Source organism: Heloderma suspectum, chromosome 1, assembly GCF_057233095.1.
Source record: "Heloderma suspectum isolate Gila_16-S chromosome 1, 16-S_ref, whole genome shotgun sequence".
Classification (NCBI taxonomy): domain Eukaryota; kingdom Metazoa; phylum Chordata; class Lepidosauria; order Squamata; family Helodermatidae; genus Heloderma; species Heloderma suspectum.
The window spans coordinates 393,694,312-393,713,921 of record NC_139458.1 but is presented as its reverse complement, the minus strand read 5'-3'; the positions used below and the strand labels follow the sequence as shown (position 1 = coordinate 393,713,921).

Genomic DNA, 19,610 nt, shown 5'->3' with positions numbered 1-19,610 from the left:
GGTGCTCATCTCCATGTCTAAGCCAAAGAGCCAGCGCTGTCCGAAGACGCTTCCGTGGTCATGTGGCCGGCATGACTGAACACCGAGGTGCACGGAACGCTGTTACCTTTCCCGCCAAAGCGGTACCTATGTATCTACTTGCAATTTCTTCCTTTCGAACTGCTAGGTTGGCAGGAGCTGGGGCTGAAGACGGGAGCTCACTCCGTCACGCAGCACTCGGGTCTCCAATTGCTGTCCCGCCGACCTTCTGGTCTGCAGTTCAGCGTCTTAACCACTAAGCCACCGCGCCCCCCAGTGGCTGTATACCTGCAGCCTAATGCAGTAAAGCACATTCAGCCATTGAACACTGCTGGTGAGAGAGGAGAACATTGGGGACATGTGAACTTGGGTGACAGCAGCAGTCAGGTTTGTATTGCACAACAGGGTAGTGCTATCTGAGCAGTGAGAAAAGTGAATGGGAAAGAGATATTTATAATTTAGAACAGGGATGGCCAATATGGGGGCCTGTGCTCTTTCTGTGAATAGTATGATGGGCAGTAACCATTAATAGATTTGACTTCTGTATATTTAGCTAACCCTTTAAAAAGCCATTTATACCAGTGGCCATCACCATGTCTTGTGGAGATTTATTCCATAGGTTAATAACGTGCAATGTAAATACTTCCTTTTGTTTGTTTTAGAGTTGCGGCCTGTCAGTTTCAAACATGTGCCTGAATTTTGGGATTTGAAGAGAAAATCTCAACCACATCATCCATTTGCCTCCCCTCCCTTACATTACAACTGCTTACGCCTTTCTTCATATGGGGGGGAAAATAATCACTGTCTAATGATTATTTCATAACCTTGCAATATCCTTTCTGAGATGGCCAGAAGTGCATGTGTTATTCTAAATGTGGATATACCATGTACTTACTTAGTGGTATCATCATACATGCTATTTTTCGGCCTCTTTTCTAATAAGAAGGAAACAAAAGGAGATGATGTAAGGAATCACATGATGAGCTTATACAGAATGAAGATAGCCTGAAGGGGAATAAAGAGAGTAAAAAAGACTTAAGAATGTTGATGGCAGACTGAAGCTTTGTATTATTTTTAAAATAATATCTTTATTAAGGTTTATTTGTATTTTTTTCTCCTAGTACAAACCCATTCATCAGGAACATATTTAACAGTGCAATGCTATGCATGCTTCCCACTGAAGTTAGTCCCACTGTTGTGTGTATAGGACTGTGGCCTACATCACAGTCAAAACAGTCTTTGTACTACATCTGTGGCTGAATCATACATCAATTAGGTTTCTATAACAGGTAAGTAAAGGTTTTGTTTTTTGTTTTTTGCATTCTCTCCGCCTCTTTCCAAATCAGAACTCCTATATAACTGTGGAGTTTGTTTGCTGAAGATTGAAGCTGGAGCTGAAAGTGGCAAGAGTAAACACAGAACACTTAGGTAGAGAAATGGCATAGCCATAATAACTAGAAAAAAAACATAATCTTAACAAAAGGTGGTTAGGAGATATATAATCAGGATTTTCTCAAACTACTGGAATTACATACTCTAATAGTGTCTTGAGTACCTCGCTTCTGAAGGCCCTAGTACATTACTTTTTTTCTAAGGAAAGGAAAGGTTCCTCCTGTGCAAGCACCAGGTCATTACTGACCCCTAGAGGAATGCCGCTTGCGCTGGTGTTTTTATGGCAGACTATAGCGGGGTGGTTTGCCATTGCCTTCCCCAGTCGTGACCACCTTTCCCCCAGCAAGCTGGGTACTCATTTTACCGACCTCGGAAGGATGGAAGGCTGAGTCGACCTGAGCCGGCTACCCAAGACGCAGCTTCCGCTGGGATTGAACTCAGGTCGTGGGGAGAGTTTTGGTTGCAATACTGCCACCTACCACTTTGCGCCACACGAGGCTCACTTTTTTTCTAACACAGTGATAATTTCTATGTTAGAAAATGTGTACAGTGTGTAACTTTTGGATAGTGCTGGCCACCTCATTTGGACTGCAGATAGACAGGAAAGTTATCAAATGCACTGGTTTCCCAATTCATACAGCCATGACTGCAAAGACTCATCTATGCTGTCCCTTGAATCAATGTCACACTCCTTGGGCATGAATTAATCTTTGTGTCAAAAAAGTATTACATGAAGCAGAGGCTGATCAGATAGGGAAACATCTGCAGCCAGGCGTTTGGGTTGGAGGACTTCTCCTAAAAAGCTAAAAGAAATGGTATTTGGGGAAGACCAAAGACAATACATATGACCAAAGTGGCTGCGAATGTGCACTGAGTGGATCCAGGCAGAAGTCAGCAACTTACATAGGATTTGGTACCCTATGTAGCCATTGCCTTTCCAGGACTGCATCTCTGCGATTTTAACAAAGAAACACTTGTAGCAACAGGATCATGAGCAGCCCTCCCATATGATTTAATGGAAATGTTGTTGTTGTTTATTTGTTCAGTCGCTTCCGACTCTTCGTGACTTCATGGACCAGCCCACGCCAGAGCTTCCTGTCAGCCGTCGCCACCCCCAGCTCCCCCAAGGTCGAGTCCGTCACCTCCAGAATATCATCCATCCATCTTGCCCTTGGTCGGCCCCTCTTCCTTTTGCCTTCCACTTTCCCTAGCATCAGCATCAGCATTATGAAGGCTACTCCATTTCTTCTGTGGCCTCTTGTCCACAATAGTAGATCTGGTGGTCATTTGATGTGAAATGGCCCATTCCAGTCCACTGACACCCAAAATGTCTATATTTAATCTTGACATCTCCCCAATAACCACATCCAATTTGCCCTGGCTCATAGATCTTACATTCCAGGTTCCTATGGTGTGTTGATCTTTAGAACATTGGATTCGTCGTTCACCACCAGCACCATTGGCGGCTAGCCATCCTTTCAGCTTTGAGCTAGCTGTGTCATCACATCTGGGGCTAGTTGAACTTATCCTCTGTTCCTCCCCAGTAGCATTTTGACCATCTTCCGACCTGGGAGTCCCATCTTCCGATGGTATACCGACATATCTCTGGTTGTACTGATCCATTTAGTTTTCATGGCAAGAATACTGGGGTGGGTTGCCGTTTCTTTCCCCAGGGATCGTATTTAGTCTGACCTCTCTGCCATAACCTTCCCATCTTGGGTGTCCCTTCACGGTTTAGCTCATGACATCATTGAGGTGCTCAAGCTCCAGCACCACGACAAGGTAACAATCTCCTTTGCTGAAGAATGGAAATGTAGTATTATTCAAATCACAAAACACTCCTTAATCGGGGGGGGGGGATCCCCTTTCATCTTTCTTCCTTCCTTCCTTCCTTCTTATTTATTTCTTTGTTAAATTTGTATCCTGTCTTTCCAACCAAACAGTGCTCAAGGTGGTTGACAGCAGTAAAATACAAAAGAAAAATCAGAAACAAACACAGGCAGGTAAAACATCAGTAAAGTCAATTTTTAGTTTCTTTTATTCCACAACTGGCATTAGTGACTGTAAACCTCTAATTTATGTAGCAGGAAGATGATGCTCTTTCTCAGAGCCTCCTTCAAAAGCAAGTTTTCACATCCTTCTTGCCTGCCAAGAAGATGCCTTTTTCATTTCCTGAATGGCACTTAAATCGAACTTCGGCTTGTGATTCCCTCTGCCTACCCTCTCACCTAAAGTCTGGAGTTACTGGTGCACCTAGGTAATTTTAAACCTGGAACTTAGGGTGCAATCCTATGGCCACTAGTCAGCAGCTAGATGGCCATAGGATAGGCTGGTTTCCGGGAAATGACCTTGGAGCCCGCACTCCGAGGTCAGCTCCCGGAGAACTGATCCCCATCCCCTCCCGCGCCACCTCGTAGGCAGTGCGGATTGGCCCTGTGCTCCATGCTTATAAGTGCAGTGCGGAGCGGCGAAAATGGGACATTCCTGGGGGTGGGCTAGGGAGGTCGGAAATGCTACTATGACCCATCCTATGCATCATCCAGCCTCCGCAACCTGCGCACTGAGGTCCCACAGCTAGACAGCCGAAATCAGCTGTCTAGCCACGAAAGCAGGGTGGGTGGTGAGGAGGAGATCCACTCCTCACCACTCCTCCTGCCCTGCACTGGATAGGCAGTGGCCCCCCGGCTTGGAGGTAACCGTTGATCCAGATAGGATTGCTCCCTCCATGATGTTATTGAGGCTCCCTTTAGGCAGCCATGTGTATTACATTACTAACATTTGTCTTCTCCTCCCACCCAGGGCTGGCCCTACCATTAGGCAGAGTGAGGTCGCCTCACATGGCAGATGCTGGGAGATGCCAGCAAGATGTTGGAGGACGGAGCTGTGTGCCATGTGGTCTGCCCTGCGCCCGCTAAGCTAGACTTCTGCCTTCAGGTGCAATGGAGGATGCTGTCCAATCGCCAGTGTTGAAGACAGCTTCAACTGCCACTCTAGTCAGATTTTGTACATGGAATGGGAGGGGGCACCATCTTGTCCTTTGCCTCAGGAAGCAAAATGTCTTGGGCTGGCCCTGCTCCCACCCAACCGCCATTCCATGCTTTACAACCACTTCTACATTCCTGATATGTTAGAACAACAAAAATGGTTGTCCAACACTGATTTTTAAAAAAAATAATACTCTGAACATGTGCAGTTTTCAATTTTAAGCTCACTTAAAGCTCATCATGACTACAGGAATAAAATAATGTCTGCTTCTGCTGGCCTGCTATTGTCTGAGTAGTCATTTGGGGGACCTCTGGACTTTGGTCCTGAGGTCCAGCACTAGCTGCACCGCTGTCTGGGGCGGGGGTGGTTGGGCAATGTAGATTTTTCAGCTGCTGCTGTATGGATTGGTACAATTTCCAGAAGGGTGGCTGTATCAGTCTGTTGCAGCAAAACCAACAAAGAGTTTTGTGGCACCTTCAAGACTAACACATTTCTTCTGTCACAAACTTTCGTGGACACCGTCCACTTTGTCAGATGCAGTGGTCAGTGTCCACAAAAGCGTGTGCCAGAATTAACGTGTTAGGTCTTGAAGGTGCCACAAGGCTTGTTGCTGGTTTTGTATGGATTGGGATGGAAGACGGTCCATGAGGTTAGCTTTCCGGAACGGGACACAGCTTGAAACGACCCTGAAGTTTAAAGCAGTGGAGGCTGGTGGCTCGGATTTCGGTGGGGCAGTGTCATCCACCCTGGGTTTCAGCCAGAACCAGTCAGAACTCTAAAGAAGCTTTTCAAGATGCCAAACCTATTTTGGGGATTGGGTCCAGCACCTTGGGTAGCTCCTTTAGAGCTCTGGCTAGTTCGGCCTGAAACCCAGTATGGATTCACAGTCCACCAGAAACGGAGTCACCAGCCTCCGGTGGTTAAAAGGCCCCTCCACGAAGTCACTTTGACTTTGGCATAGATGAGCAGCGGGGAGGGGGGTGGTCGAAGAGAGGCCCACCTACGTGCCATCCCACGATCCCGCAGGAGCCACGTGGTTCCCTCTGGGCTTGTGATAACTCAGGAGAGCGCGCACAAGTTGGAGGGGAGGCAACCGAGCTTCGTGTGCGGGAGGCGCCAGTCCACGGCGTCTCCTCCTCGCCGGCTGGTTCGTGCTGCCGGAGGAGTGCGCGCAGCCGGGAGACGGCACATTTGCGAAGGAGCGAGACCGACAGGCAGACCTTGTATCCGGCGGCAGCGGGTGGACGGCGGCTTCCCCGTTTTCCCCGAAAGCGGGCAGCCGCGGTGCCCGGTGCGTGGACGCGGCTTCCCCGCACGGCCACCGAGAAGGCGATGATGGAAGCGCCGGCGAGGAGGAAGGCGCGGCCGACCCTTCGCGGCGAGACTGAGGAACGAAGGAACTCCCGCTGACGAAGTGGAAAGGACGGAGACTGCGGCGCGCTGCCTCCCGGCGACAGAGCGCGGAGAAGGAGCGCTCATTCCTGGAGCCGAAAGCCCGGCTCGAGCGTGGCGTTCACGGCTGCTGTTCGCTTCTTCCCACCCAGACGCTTGGATGGGCGCAGCGCAGTCCGGAGCGCGCAGGAGGGGAGTCTCCGGTTCCGACGGCGCTTCCCGCCCGGCCTCGGGGCCCCTCGCCAGCCCCCTTTCTTCTTTTCGGTCTTTTGCTCCTCGCCATCTCGGAAGACTTTCGCTTTTCGCCCACTTTGATCCAGTTTTGGGGTGGCGGGAGGCAGGCGCCGCGCGCGCGCTCTTGCTCTCTCTCCGTCTCCGCCGCGCCACCTTCCCGGAGCGGGCCGGCTGCTCCAGGCAGAACGCGCGGAAGGGCCCTCTCGCCGACGGTCGCTTGCAACCCAGCCGCCGAACTACGCGCGAAGGGCGCTGCTTTCCGACGTGCGGGGCCGTTCCCCGAAGTGAGTTTGCGCGGGCCTCTCCTTTGTAACCGGAGAGGAAGCCGCTCTTTCCGCCTCGCCGCTGCCCCGTCCCCGAGAGAGCGTCTTGCTTCCCGAGCTGGGCGCGTGCGCGCCGCTTCCACGAGGCGCTTTTCCCGCCATGGCCTTCACGTTCGCTGCCTTCTGCTACATGCTCTCTCTGGTGCTGTGCGCTGCCCTCATCTTCTTCGCTATCTGGCATGTGAGTAGACCTTTCCCGGAACAAGCCTCCCCCCGCCCCGCTTCACTCGCCCTTGGAGTCCACGCAGCTTCCCTCTTCCCAGGCACAGTTTTTGCTTAGACTTCCCCGCCTTGTCCATGGGAACGGTTCACACGCTACCCGTGAATCGCCTGGGGACCGAAGCCTGTGGTGGATATAAGACCACAGCTAGAACTTTCACATCAGCTCAGAGGCAAAGCCGTAAGCCGGGCGGTGTTCCGAAGACCCCCTCTCACAGGCAATGAGACACAGCGAGGTGTAGGGTGGCCACGTACGCACTGCTGAAAACGATGCCAATTTGCATATGTTAATGCACGTGTGTACATGCAAATTTAGAAAGAATAACTATAATTTATTTTATTTATTTATAAATTAAATTTCTTAATCGCCCATCTGGCTGGTCACCCGACCACTCTGGATGATGTACAATGGTACAATTTAAAACAGTAAAATTATACATTAAAACATTATTTGAAAATACCCTAACCCACCCCAAATACCTGCCTGAATAACCAAGTTTTCAGTGCATGGTGGAAGCTCATTAAAGAGGGGGCATGGCTAGGGAGGGAGTTCCACAGAGTGGGGGCCACCACAGAGAAGGCCCTCTCCCTCGTCCTCACCAGCCTAGCTGTCCTGGCTGATGGGACAGAGAGAAGGCCATCCGAGGCTGATCTTGTTGAGTGGCCTGTCTGGGGTTGGTGGAGGTGCTCCTTAAGATAGGCTGGGCCAGAACCATATGTGGTTTTAAAGGTCAAAACCAACACCTTGAATTTGGCCCGGAAAACAACTGGTAACCAGTGCAACTCCTTCAGCACTGGAGTGATGTGATCACGCCGGCGGCTGCCTTTAAAGAGAAATATATCTCATGATAGTAAGGAAGACTGACCGAGCGACCTGTGTGCTTGCTCCGTCTGCTGTCCAGGTGCTATGTGTTGGTGGGCGACTTCAAAGCCACTGCTCTCTATCCTTGTGGTTCTTCAACTTGGACTGGGCAGTCCGTCAGACAGAGGATACCTTCAAATAGAGGTCTGTCCTCTGCCAGCTCTTCACATAGAGGACAGTCCTCTGTAAAGCAGGACATCTGGCCATCTGGAGGGGTGGTGGTAGTGGGAATGTCCCTGCTAGCCACACCTCCTAGTGGTTGCATATTCGATCAGCCCCAGTGTGAAGGGGGACATGCATACAGATAAGTGCCCATAGGGCAGCCTTCCCCACCTTGGTGCCCTACAACTCCCACCATTCTTGTCTGTTGACCATGCTGCCTGGGACTGATGGGAGATGAAGTCCAAAACATCTGGAGGACACCAGGTTGGGGAAGGGTGCCATAAGGCTTCTCCTTGTGAATGTGAGCCCTAGCCAATTACGGTTCCCGTTTGCATGGAGTGGTCCCCTAGACCTACATCTGTACTTCACACTGACACTAAAGGTGTGGTAGCCAGTGTGCACATTTGGCATGGAGGGGACATCGTTAGTGGGAACAACCCTGATACCCCTTTTCATATATTCATTGAATGTGTATGTGGGGAGGGCCTATGGACACTCCTATCATGTTCACCATGGGTGCACAGAACCTCTCTGGCCCTTGTCCACTCCCTGCGCAGCCCCTGAAGTCAAGATACTACCATGCACCTTTCCCAGGCTTCCGAGATCGTTGTTTCCCCACTACAAATAATGGTAGAGAATCAGCAATCTCAGTGCTGATTCCTGGAGGATGGGAGAGGCTTTTACCTTCATACCCCAGCGATCCCTAGATCACAGCAAGCAGGGAGGGCGCGCGCAAGAGTGTGCTTGTGCATGTTTGCAAGCATTTGTGGCCCCCAGCTGATACCCTATCTGGCCCTTGGTACTGAAAAGGATGTGCACCCTTAGTGTACACAAACCAAGTGCAGAGAAATTAAGTGATGTACGACTGAACAACAGCAACAACAACAACCAGCATGGGTGAGCCAGCACGTTGACTGGGATTATTTCCCGTCCCTGCCTCATGAGTTTGGCTTTTTGCAATGGCTAACTGGGAGCGTACTTAGGCAAGTTATTCAGCTAGTTAGTAGTAATAAGGGGCAATCTGTGCATGCATGCAGAAGGTTCTAGGTTCAACCCCCAGCATCTCCAGGTAGGGCTGGAAAAACTGTCTGAAACTCTGGAAAACTGCTGTCAGTCAGTGTCAACAATATTGGTCTAGATGGACCAATAGTCTAACTCGGTATAAGGCAGTTTCCTAGGTTCCTAACCTATGTCATCAGAAGTAAGCATCACTGAGTACAATGGAGGTTACTCCCAGGTTACTATGCATAGGATTGCGGTTATACCCCATAAAATGTGTCACACATATGAAAAGAGTGGGCAGGTGGATGCAGGGCCAGTGTAACACCTTAAACTTGTTAGATTATCCTACAAGTAGGGTTTTCTTATGGTTAAGTTATGAAAGCCAGTGTGGTGTACCGATTAGAGATTAGGGCCATAAAGCTCTGTTTCAAATCCCCATGCAACCACGAAGCTTACTGTGTGATGCTGGGCCAGTCATTATTTCTTAGCCTAAGGTACTTCACAGGGTTGTTGTCATGATAAAACCTGGGGAAGAAGGGAAACTTGTATGCTCCCTTGTATTTCTTGGAAAAAGGGTGGGACAATATAATAATAAATCCTATGCCTCAACTTCATATATAAATCATAGAGAGATGAGAGCCAGTGTGGTGTAGTGGCAAGAGTGTTGGACTGGGAGCTGGGAGATCCGGGTTCTAGTCCCCATTTGGCCATGGAAGCTCACTGGGTGACTTTGGGCCAGTCACAGACTCTCAGCCCAACCCACCTCACAGGGTTGTTGTTGTGAGGATAAAATGGAGAGGAGGAGGATAATGTAAGCCGCCTTAGGTTCCTTGCAAGAGGAAAAAAGGTGGGATATAAATGCAATAATAAACAATAAATAATAAATATATATCCCTTCCACGATATGGGCTCCCCACTCCCTTGTTGTACTAATCCTCCAAAACTAGTATTTGTCAGCAGTCAGTTCTTGATACCAGCTCCAGCTCCTTCTCTGGGCCAGGGTGTATTTTATTCAAACAAACTAGACAATATTTAGACAAAGGCATTCCATGGGCAGCAAAACAAACTTAGACAAGGTATGTTTTATTCAGTCTGCTCTTCTGCCTGGACAACAATCTCTTTATGAGGTTGATTCATAGGAATTAAACAAAGGGTGCTTTTTGCAACTTTTTTTTTTTTTTGAAATAGCTATTTGTATTAATCGGATTTTCCTGGAAGGGCACCTGGTTCTCATATCCAGGGGTAGCAAAAGCAGAATATTTCCTGAACACAAGTACCCAAATTTGTTGTGGTGCTTGTTTTGACAACCAGGCCATTAAAACAACAACAACTTTCCTGTCTGAAAAACACAGGTACATAGGCACCAAAACACGATGGGTTGCCAGTCTTAATGGCCAGGCCAACAAAAGCTCTTGCCTGTAAAAGACAAACTAGATAAGTCCCTGGAGATGGATCTCCTATGTCTCTTCATTTCTTTCAAAAGCAGCCCTAATGAGGGAAATAAAACTGGGGGCAGGGGGAGAATTTTGATCAGTAAAATAATGGAGGTGTTAACCTTCCCTCCTCCAACACTGTGGTCCTGATCTAATCCCCACTGGCTGTTTTTAAAATAAATTAAAAAGATATGGGAGATCCAACCACAGACAGCCAATGTCTATCTAGTTTGGCCCTCAGTATCAACAGTTGATGGTCTTACAACTTCCAGCATTTCCCCAGCCAGTCTAAACATGCACAGGGTTGTGTCCTTATTGATCTGAATTTTGGTGCCAGTGTCTGTCGACCTTCCTGATACCTTAGATATGGATTGTGCTTATTTACCCATGGGGCTCTCTGCACATGGTCAGAGGTTATTGCTTCATAGTTCTAGGACTGAGCCATAGCATTTAATCAGGAGTCTGGTGCTACGTTGTAATGAGCCCTGGCTCAAATGAAACACATTTATTTGTTCATATGGCTACATTTTAGAGGAAGAGCTGGGGGGGGGTGGTGTCGAATGACTTCAGTGAGTATACTTGTGCCTTTAAAAAAATGGCAGGCAACTGGGAACAAGTGGTTTGTGACTGTTTAAAAGCCTGGGGTTTATTAAGAGTATCTATGTTAGTGAACTCTGCACTAGAACACTATTTTTAATGGAAAGGTAGCATATCAATCAATCAATCAGTTTAAAGGCACTCATTTTTGATTATGTACAAGTCCTATTGTGGGACACCAGTGCAGAAATAATGTAACAGTTAACCTTATTTTGTTTTCTTTTTGGAGTTACCACCTTTCTTCCTGAGAAACCCAGCTAAGCCCAGGGCTCCCCAACCTCTTTGTCCACATTTGGAATTTTGAGAGAGTGTTGTGGGGACTTGCACAAAATGGCTGCCATGGGGGCTTGCCCATTCACAAAATGGTTGCTGTGGTGGGCATGGCCAGGAACAAAACACTCATTTCCCACATGGAACCCATGTGGAAATAAATATGGTACTCGAGATCAATGCTTCACTTTGCAGCATGACAACCTCTCACTTTAAAAAAAAAAAGAAGGAAAAATTGTTTATTTTTAAAAAGAAAATCAGGAGGGGCAGGGAGCCTGGCAGTCACTAAGGGAGGTGATTGCAGGCACACAGAACAGGTAATCAGTGGAGTAACTTCTTGGTTATGGTTGGGTATGTGTTGCTTTGTAGACTGAGAACAAATTATGTGGAGTGGGCACATATTTCCTTGGACTGGTGTTGGGGTAGTTGTAAGAGTTTCTGTTAGGCAAGAGTTTCTGATGGCCTGGTTGTCAAAAACAGGACTCCCAACAAATTTGGGTACCTCTGTTGAGAGAATGGGATACTGGCACAAGTAGGAGATTCTGACAAACGCGCAGTTTTGATGGCTTTATTTATTTATTTATTGGATTTTTCTCTCCCCTTTTAAGGTATTCAGCCTCCCAAACTGGCTTACAAGCCAACCGGTAAAACAATATAGTACAATTACACGCTATTAAAACAATGAAAAACAGAACAACATTAAGTAACATTAATAGAGCAGCAGCAGACTAAACTATTATTTATTCAAACACAGTGTAATAAAATTACTCCAAAGCAGGCTAGACTAATGCAGTTTTAGGGCTCTTCTAAAAGCCAGCAAAGAGATGTGCGGGCCAGCTTGTGTATCCCTCCATGGGGAGGGTATTCCAAAGATTGGGGGTGGGGGCACCACAGAGAAGACCCTTCTCCTAATACCTCATCAAATGTTGGTACCTATGTGTTCAGCTAGGAGATTTTCTAGCATTTGTCAAAATTTGAATACATTTAGAAGAGTAGTTTTTACTTAATTTTTCAATAACTTTAATTTATAAGTCATCAATACAGATACAGAAGCTGCATGGAATTCTAGTGTGTCAGTTGGATGAAATAGTCCATGCCTACTAGATATTGATTGTGTTGCTCTGCCTTCATTAGATAACCATAGCAACATGCTCCAGTGGTGCAGTCCCCATAATATTCTCCATGCATTCCCCATCACTTTTAAAGAAGAGGTGAATGGGTCCAGATGGAAACCAACATTCCATACACACTGCAGACCCCCTTATGGCTAAGGTTTGTGACAGGAGAAAGTGTCCTCTCCTGGTCGAGGGGATTAATCTTTGAACACTTTTCCATTAAAGTAATGCGGTTGCATTCACTTTTATGGAGAGCTACTTACTTTATAATGGGGGAGAAAAAAGCATTATGATGTAGCAGAAAGAGTTGGCATCCACTATAGACCTTGGGTAAACAGCAGCTGCAGCAGTGTTCGCCATCAAAGGGCATTGAAGTTACATCCCCTTTTCTTCCTTTCCAAAGTGAACCACTCCAATCAGCTCTTTATAAGATAGCTGCAGATGGTCCCCCCCCCCCCAACAGGTTTAACAATTCCCTGTGACCACCTTGGATTACTTCAAGCTGGGGCATATGCTGTTTACATCAAGGAGATGACTGAAGACTTAACTATTTGCTTTCTCTTGGTGCTATCACATTATAAGCACTTACACGTTGTTATAAGTACTCATTGGAACAGGATCACCTTACTCAACCTTCCCCAATCTGGTGCCCTCCATATGTGTTGGGGGCTTTGACAAATATTGCTGTGTATGTCCCTGGTTTGTATATAAGATAAAATCATGCCATATTTTTGTGAAAATCAGATGTTTTGACCTTTGCCTTTAGCTAATTTCAATTGATTGAAATGGGGCAAAGTGTAACAAGAAAGACTTTAAATACCACTTTGCTAAGGGAGTGATGTGGTCAGGCTCCACCTGTGGCCTGTTCAGCAATTCTCCTTCAGAGGAAGGAAGCATAGTGACACACATACACACCCACTCCATTTTTTTTTTTTTTTTTTGTCAAAGCAACTCTAGGAGTTTGAAGGGCAAGAGAGCTCTGGCTCTGTCAGCTGCCAAGTCCTTCTTGTAGTTAAGCGAGTAACTATAACAACTGACTGCTTGGAAAATGCCACCACAATAGTATCTGTGGTGATGAAAGCAGGAGGGAAAGGAAAAGAAGAGGCACTCAGCACCACAGAGATAGGCATTGGGGGTGGAGAAGATAAAGAGAACTGTAGGAATGTTCCTGCTGAAGGCTGTGTTCTTAGAAACAGGTACTCCACGGTCTAGAGATCTACTCACTTGATCTCCACTTTGGTTCACAGTCACACTCAGAAAAACACGCCGTGAAGAATAAAGCAACTTACTGTTTAAAACATGAAATACATTCCTTATTTGAAGTGTTCTTTTGGGAAATGATTTAAAGTAAGTATATTCTCTGTGATTGTTTTTGGACTGTTCTGATATTAGCAGAAATCCTTCTGAAAAGGGGATTCACTCCTTTGTCTGTTTGAGACTGACTATCGGTGCAGCATAGAATAATTGCTACATAAGTAAATAATGCTGCGCATTGTGGTTCACATGAATGCACCCTTCAAAATGAATCAGCTTCTTGAAATAGGAATATTCTACCTAGGTTTACACAAGTGTTTACAGGTAGGGTACCATGTAGCACTCAGCCAGCTGAAGACCGTAATATGCTTTATTATTTTATTTTATTTATTATGTGATTTATATAACACTTAGGGCACAATTACCTCTTTAAGGCATTGGCCTGGTTCACATGTCATGATAAGGCAGGATTCAGACCCCTGGCTTTTCATGTATGATCACTGTGCTTGTAAATGCTATCTGATTGCTCCTACTGCAAACAAACCACAGACCTTCCCTCTGTGGTTTGTTTAGTGTGACACACGAACTCTGGCTTCTCTCTCCTGACAAGTCAGAGGAATAACACAAGAACAGAATATGGGTTATTTCCCTAGCTTATCGGGGGAGAGACAAGCCAAAGATTCTAGTTCATACAGGCGGAAGGTCTGTGGTTTGTTTAGCTGTTCCCAATTGTTTTGGGAGTGATCGGACATCATGCACTGTGGCTTACCATGACATGTGAAAAATGTCAATGTAAATGATTTCATAAAACACAATAGCAATAATACCAAATTCCATATTAGTGTAATTAGTAGGCCATCCAAAAAGTCACCAAAATTTGCACGGTCTTGAGATCTCCAGATCTCTACATCATGCAAGATGTTACAAAAAGTGAATATGGGTGGGCAGAAACAGGAGGGAAAAAACTGTTGACTTGCCGGTGGAGTCATGGTGTCTGCATGATCAGAGTCCCAAGATGCAGAAGGGGAGTGTGTGCAGACATTCAAATTAAGCTCTATCAGGTCATATGATGGTTACACATTGGACCTGGTGTTGCCCCTGGGAGCAAGAAAGGGAAAAATGTTTGATCCCCCATTTTTGAAAAAATAAAATCCAGCTGTGACTCAGAACTGTCTCCACCCTGTAACCATCACATAACCTGTTAGAACAGGAGTGGTGAATCTTTCAGCCTGAGGGCCAAATTCCATTTTGGAGAATTCTCAGAGGCCACATTCCAATGGTGGATGGGGCAGATGGCAAAATACGGTGGAGCCAAGGGCAAATACCAAAAAGATTGGCATATTTTTAGCTTAAAACTTTTACTGACAGTAACTAAGCCTTAGGAGAGGCATTACAACCTTTTAGAATGAGGGGGAAAATGCCCCCAAACTAGAAAATCACCATATGATCAGTGGGGGTAGGTGGGCATAGGAGCAGAGGGTGTGGCCATTGGGGGAACCCCAGAGGGTTGGATTTGGCCAGCTGGCCTGAAGTTCTGCATCCCTGTGTTCGAACCAAATTTGAATGACTGCAGACCCACCTTCCCACTTTCCATCTTGGAACTCAGATCGCACAGACACCATGACTCCATTGTCAAGTCAGTAATTTTTTCTCCTCCTATTCCCCTGCCCCTCATTTTTTTAACATCTTGCCTGATGAAAAGATCTGGGAATCTTGAAAGCTTTCACATTTTGTGACTTTTTAGGGTACCGTAATAAAGGTATTACATAACATGGACTTTGGAATTATTTTATGGGCAACACGACTACTTTTGCTTTTCATCATCATTGCTTTTCATCATCATTGTCATATATATATTCATGCATGTGCGTGCGCGCGTGCGCGCGCACACACACACACACACACACATCATAATAAAACAATCCAATTAAAACCACATTCCACCCCTTAAAATTGAGCATGAGCAGTTAAAACATTTTGTTGTTGTTCAGTCGTTCAGTCGTGTCTGACTCTTTGTGACCCCATGAACCATAGCACGCCAGGCCTTCCTGTCATACGTTCCATGGGGTTTTCTTGGCAAGAATACTGGAGTGGGTTTCCATTTCCTTCTCCAGTGGACCACATTTTGTCAGAACTCTCTGCCATGACCTGTCCGTCTTGGGTGGCCCTGCACGGCATAGGCAGTGATCCATGAAGGGGAGTTAAAACATATTGCATTGTTAATCCTCTTTAAAGTGGTGATTAAATAAGCCATCATGTTTTACACCACGTGGGTGCACGTTCTGCAACCCAAACCCCATTTGTAGCTTGTCATATCATCTGAACCTGGCAAGGGTGGTTTCTTGGTGTGGTTAACAAGCCACCCAGAATCCATGAGCTGTTTAAGGGTCGTGTGTGGTTTGTTAACCACACCAACAACCCACCCTCATCAGATTTGGACGACACGACAACCTATGAGCGGGGCGTTGGGTTGCGGAATGGGTGCCCATGGGTGTGTGGCTTGTGCCGCAAACCACGGTGTCTTGTTTAAGCCACTAGAGCTGAAAATGATGGTGTGAGCCAGGTCACTGTATAAACATTTATGTAGTAGCTTTTTCCTTTCAAGGCTGGAAATGTAAAGTCAACTTTTATCTAGTGGCTTTCTCTTTTCAGGGCTGGAAATGTAAACCTCAGAACTGAATTCTTGCAGGATTAGGATCCAATTACCAGTATTGAATGATATGAATCAACAATTGCTTAGGGATAAGGGAGCAGGGAACCAAGCTGGCGGAGGAAGAGAGCAAGAGCTAGAACAGAAGTAGCAGTACCGGTGGATAGCAGTGGCTGACAAAGGCAACTTTTGCCTGCCACAAAGCAGAGTCTTCCCTTTTCCTCCCCTGCTTTGGTCCTAAGGAAAGTCTCTTCTCTGAAGCTGGCATTAGCTTTGGGGGGGAATTCCCCCATTGCAGGTTTTTTTTTAAAACCAAGTTAATGTGTGAGATCATCTGTCTCACACAAGCAGAAGTCATCATCAAAATCTGTTCTGTTTCAGGTTTGTCTGTTCAAGGCTTGTGAAAAGAGTTTCACGGGAAATGTGGATTGTGTGAAACACATTCTGTGAATTAAAAGTGTGAATTTGAAAACCAGTGCTATTTCCTGTCCACATCTGCCCTCTGAACATCTGACCTTGATTTTGAAAGATCTCAAACATCCTCTGTTCCTGCTTCTCACATGGAGAGTGCTTCATAATCACCTATATATGACAGCTTTTAAAAGGATCCTTCTAGTCAGAGGGCTCTTTGAGTGCTGGGTGTGCCTATCCCCAGGCAGAACCAGAAACTAGGAGGATTGGTGCAAAGGATGCCGTTAGTGCAAAGCCCAGGTGGACACCTATTCCTTAAGGTAGGGCTGGGGAATGGGTGGCCCTCTAGATGCTGTTGAGGTGCAAGTCCCATCATCCCTGACCATTGGCTCTGGTGGCTGGGGCTGATAGGAATGGCAGTCCAACAACTTCTGGAGGGCCGCAGGTTCCCCACCACTGTCTTAAGGTATCTTTGATCTCCCCTTCCAGGTTAGCACCGCCATGTGAAATCAGCCATGGGGGAAGCTCCTGAGTGGACATAGCCTGGTCTGTTATCAATAGCAAAGTTTAGTTCTTACAACTGCCTTCCCCAACCTGGGGCCCTCCAGATGTGTTGGACTGCAGTCCCCAGCAGGGCTGGCTGGGGGATGCTAGGAGTTATGGTCCAACACATCTGGAGGGCACCAGGTTGGGGAAGGCAGTCTTATACCTTTTCTTTCCACTACCAAAGTTTCACTGCAGTGTCTCAGTAACTCACAAAATGATGTTTCATAATGGATGCTAACAAATCTAACACCAGTTGCAGTCCAGGGCACAGTTAAACATGCTTTAGTTCAACTAAACTGATAAGACTTGATTGCACAACATTATACTGGATGAGGGTTGCTGCGTAGTTACATGCCATCTCTTTCTGTTTCCTTTGCCAGTTCCCTGGATATTATATGTTCTTAAAGTGTGTTGCTATGCAACTATTTTCACCAGTGGTTTTCAGTGGTAGCTCAAGTTATCTCTTAATATATAAATAATTTTAAAACTGCTATAGACTTTGAGATTCATTTAATCAAACCTGTGGTGGAATTAACAGTAAAAGAAAAGAAAATAACCTCTTCACTTGAACCAGAAAGTATATTGTAAGAAAATCTAGTCAGGAAGAAGCATCATACAATACAAAAATTATATTTCTGAAGGAAGAAAATTGTGGCTATATTGGCTATATTGTTAATGAAATGTGGGGGTGCTAGCACTGTGCTCTCTTGTTTTTCTTAAGCAGTTAAGAAGAAAAGTAAAATGATAATTAGCCTCATTGTTCTAGGCAGCGTATCATTTTAAACAGCTAGTGGACATTAACAAAGATTTGATATATTAGTATAAATGTGATATTTATACTAATATATCAAACCTTTGTTAATGTCCATGAGTCTTTTGTGATATTATCAGTGGCCAAGAGACTGAGCTATGAATCAGAAAGATCTTGGTTCAAATCTCGGTAATGCCGTGCTCACTAGATGGCCTTAGGCAAGCCACTCTTGCTCAGCCTCAGTTCCCCCATCTGCAACATGGATAATACTAGTACCTACTTACCTTAGAGCAGGGGTGGGCAACATGTGGTCTGTGGCTACATGTGGCCCCTCAGGGGGACTTTTGCAGTCCCCACTGAGTCCCCTGCTTCTATGGAGTGGCCCCTACTGCAGCCACATTGCTGGATTCCCAGCCATTCTGCTGGGAAAGAAGGCACATGGGGAGCACGTGCCTTGTTTCCCAGCAGAATCGGGCTCCCTGCAGCCTGCCAGAGAGCTGTTTGACAGGCTGGAGGGAGTATAATTCTGCTGGGAGACAAGGCACGTGCCTTGTTGCCCACCCCTGTCTTACAGGGGTTAGAATCATAGAATAGTAGGGTTGGAAGGGGCCTACAAGGCCATCGAGTCCAACCCCCTGCTCAATGCAGGAATCCAAGTCAGAGCATCCCTGACAGATGGCTGTCCAGCCTCGTCTTGAAGGCCTCCAGTGTGGGAGAGCCCGCCACCTCCCTGGGTAATTGGTTCCATTGTCGTATTGCTCTTACAGTCAGGAAGTTTTTCCTGATGTTCAGCCGGAATCTGGTTTCCTGTAACTTGAGCCCATTATTCCGTGTCCTGCACTCTGGGATGATCAAGAAGAGATCCTGGCCTTTTTCTCTGTGACAACCTTTCAAGTACTTGAAGAGTGCTATCATATCTCCCCTCAGTCTTCTCTTCTCAAGGCTAAACATGCCCAGTTCTTTCAGTCTCTCTTCATAGGGCTTTGTTTCTAGTCCCCTGATCATCTTTGTTTCCCTCCTCTGAACCCTCTCCAGTTTGTCTGGTTGTAAGGATCACATTTAGATAATGCATATGAAGTGCTTTGAACACTTGAAAGCACTATATCCAGACGTTAAGTATTATGATTAAGTATTACTTCACTCATTACGTCTTTAGGTGTACATATAAGATGTTTTTAAGCGTACATCTAAAAATGTAAACGGTGAATGCGGCAAATCTGTGACTCGGGTGGGTACACTTACCAGGGAGCCGTGTTTGGTTTCTCTTCCCTGTTGAGGGTTTGTTGTTGTTTATTCGGTCAGTCGCTTCCGACTCTTCATGACTCCATGGACCAGCCCACGCCAGAGCTTCCTGTCGGCCGTCGCCACCCCCAGCTCCCCCAAGGTCAAGTCCGTCACCTCCAGAATATCATCCATCCCCCTTGCCCTTGGTCAGCCCCTCTTCCTTTTGCCTTCCACTTTCCCTAGCATCAACATCTCCAGGGTATCCTGTCTTCTCATGATGTGGCCAAAGTACTTCAGTTTTGCCTTTCATATCATTCCCTCAAGTGAGCAGTCTGGCTTGATTTCCTGGAGTATGGACTGGTTTGATCTTCTTGCAGTCCAAGGCACTCTCAGAATTTTCCTCCAGCACCACAGTTCAAAAGCATCTATCTTCCTTCGCTCAGCCTTCCTTATGTTCCAGCACTTGCAGCCATAGGTTACTACGGGGAAGACCATTGCTTTAACTGTGCTGACCTTTGTTGTCAGTGTGATGTCTCTGCTCTTCACTATTTTATCAAGATTTGTCATTGCTCTGGCAAATCTGGGTTTGCTTCCTCATAAGGTGTGGATTGGCCTGTAGCTGTTCCAACAGGCTCGTGCCTCTTCTGCCATAGTGTCAAGGGCAGCTGGGACATGAACAACATTTGCTGGAGTAGGCTGGGGAGGTTTATCTTGCCATGATCAGGTCTAAGTTGGGACTGAGTCATGGCATAGGCAGGTTCAAACCAGAA

The 19,610-nt window shown here is 46.4% G+C and overlaps 1 protein-coding gene across 1 annotated transcript in view; it reads left to right on the top strand.

Annotated features, from left to right (window-relative positions):
• The first annotated feature begins 6,379 nt into the window (after window positions 1-6,379).
• CNIH3 (cornichon family AMPA receptor auxiliary protein 3) overlaps window positions 6,380-19,610 on the top strand; it is a 105,908-nt gene continuing 92,677 nt past the window's right edge. Inside the window, exon 1 of the mRNA XM_084828667.1 lies at window positions 6,380-6,525. Within this exon, the coding sequence (XP_084684793.1) occupies window positions 6,445-6,525 (81 nt within the window). The 5' untranslated portion in view covers window positions 6,380-6,444. The remainder of the gene's footprint in view (window positions 6,526-19,610) is intronic.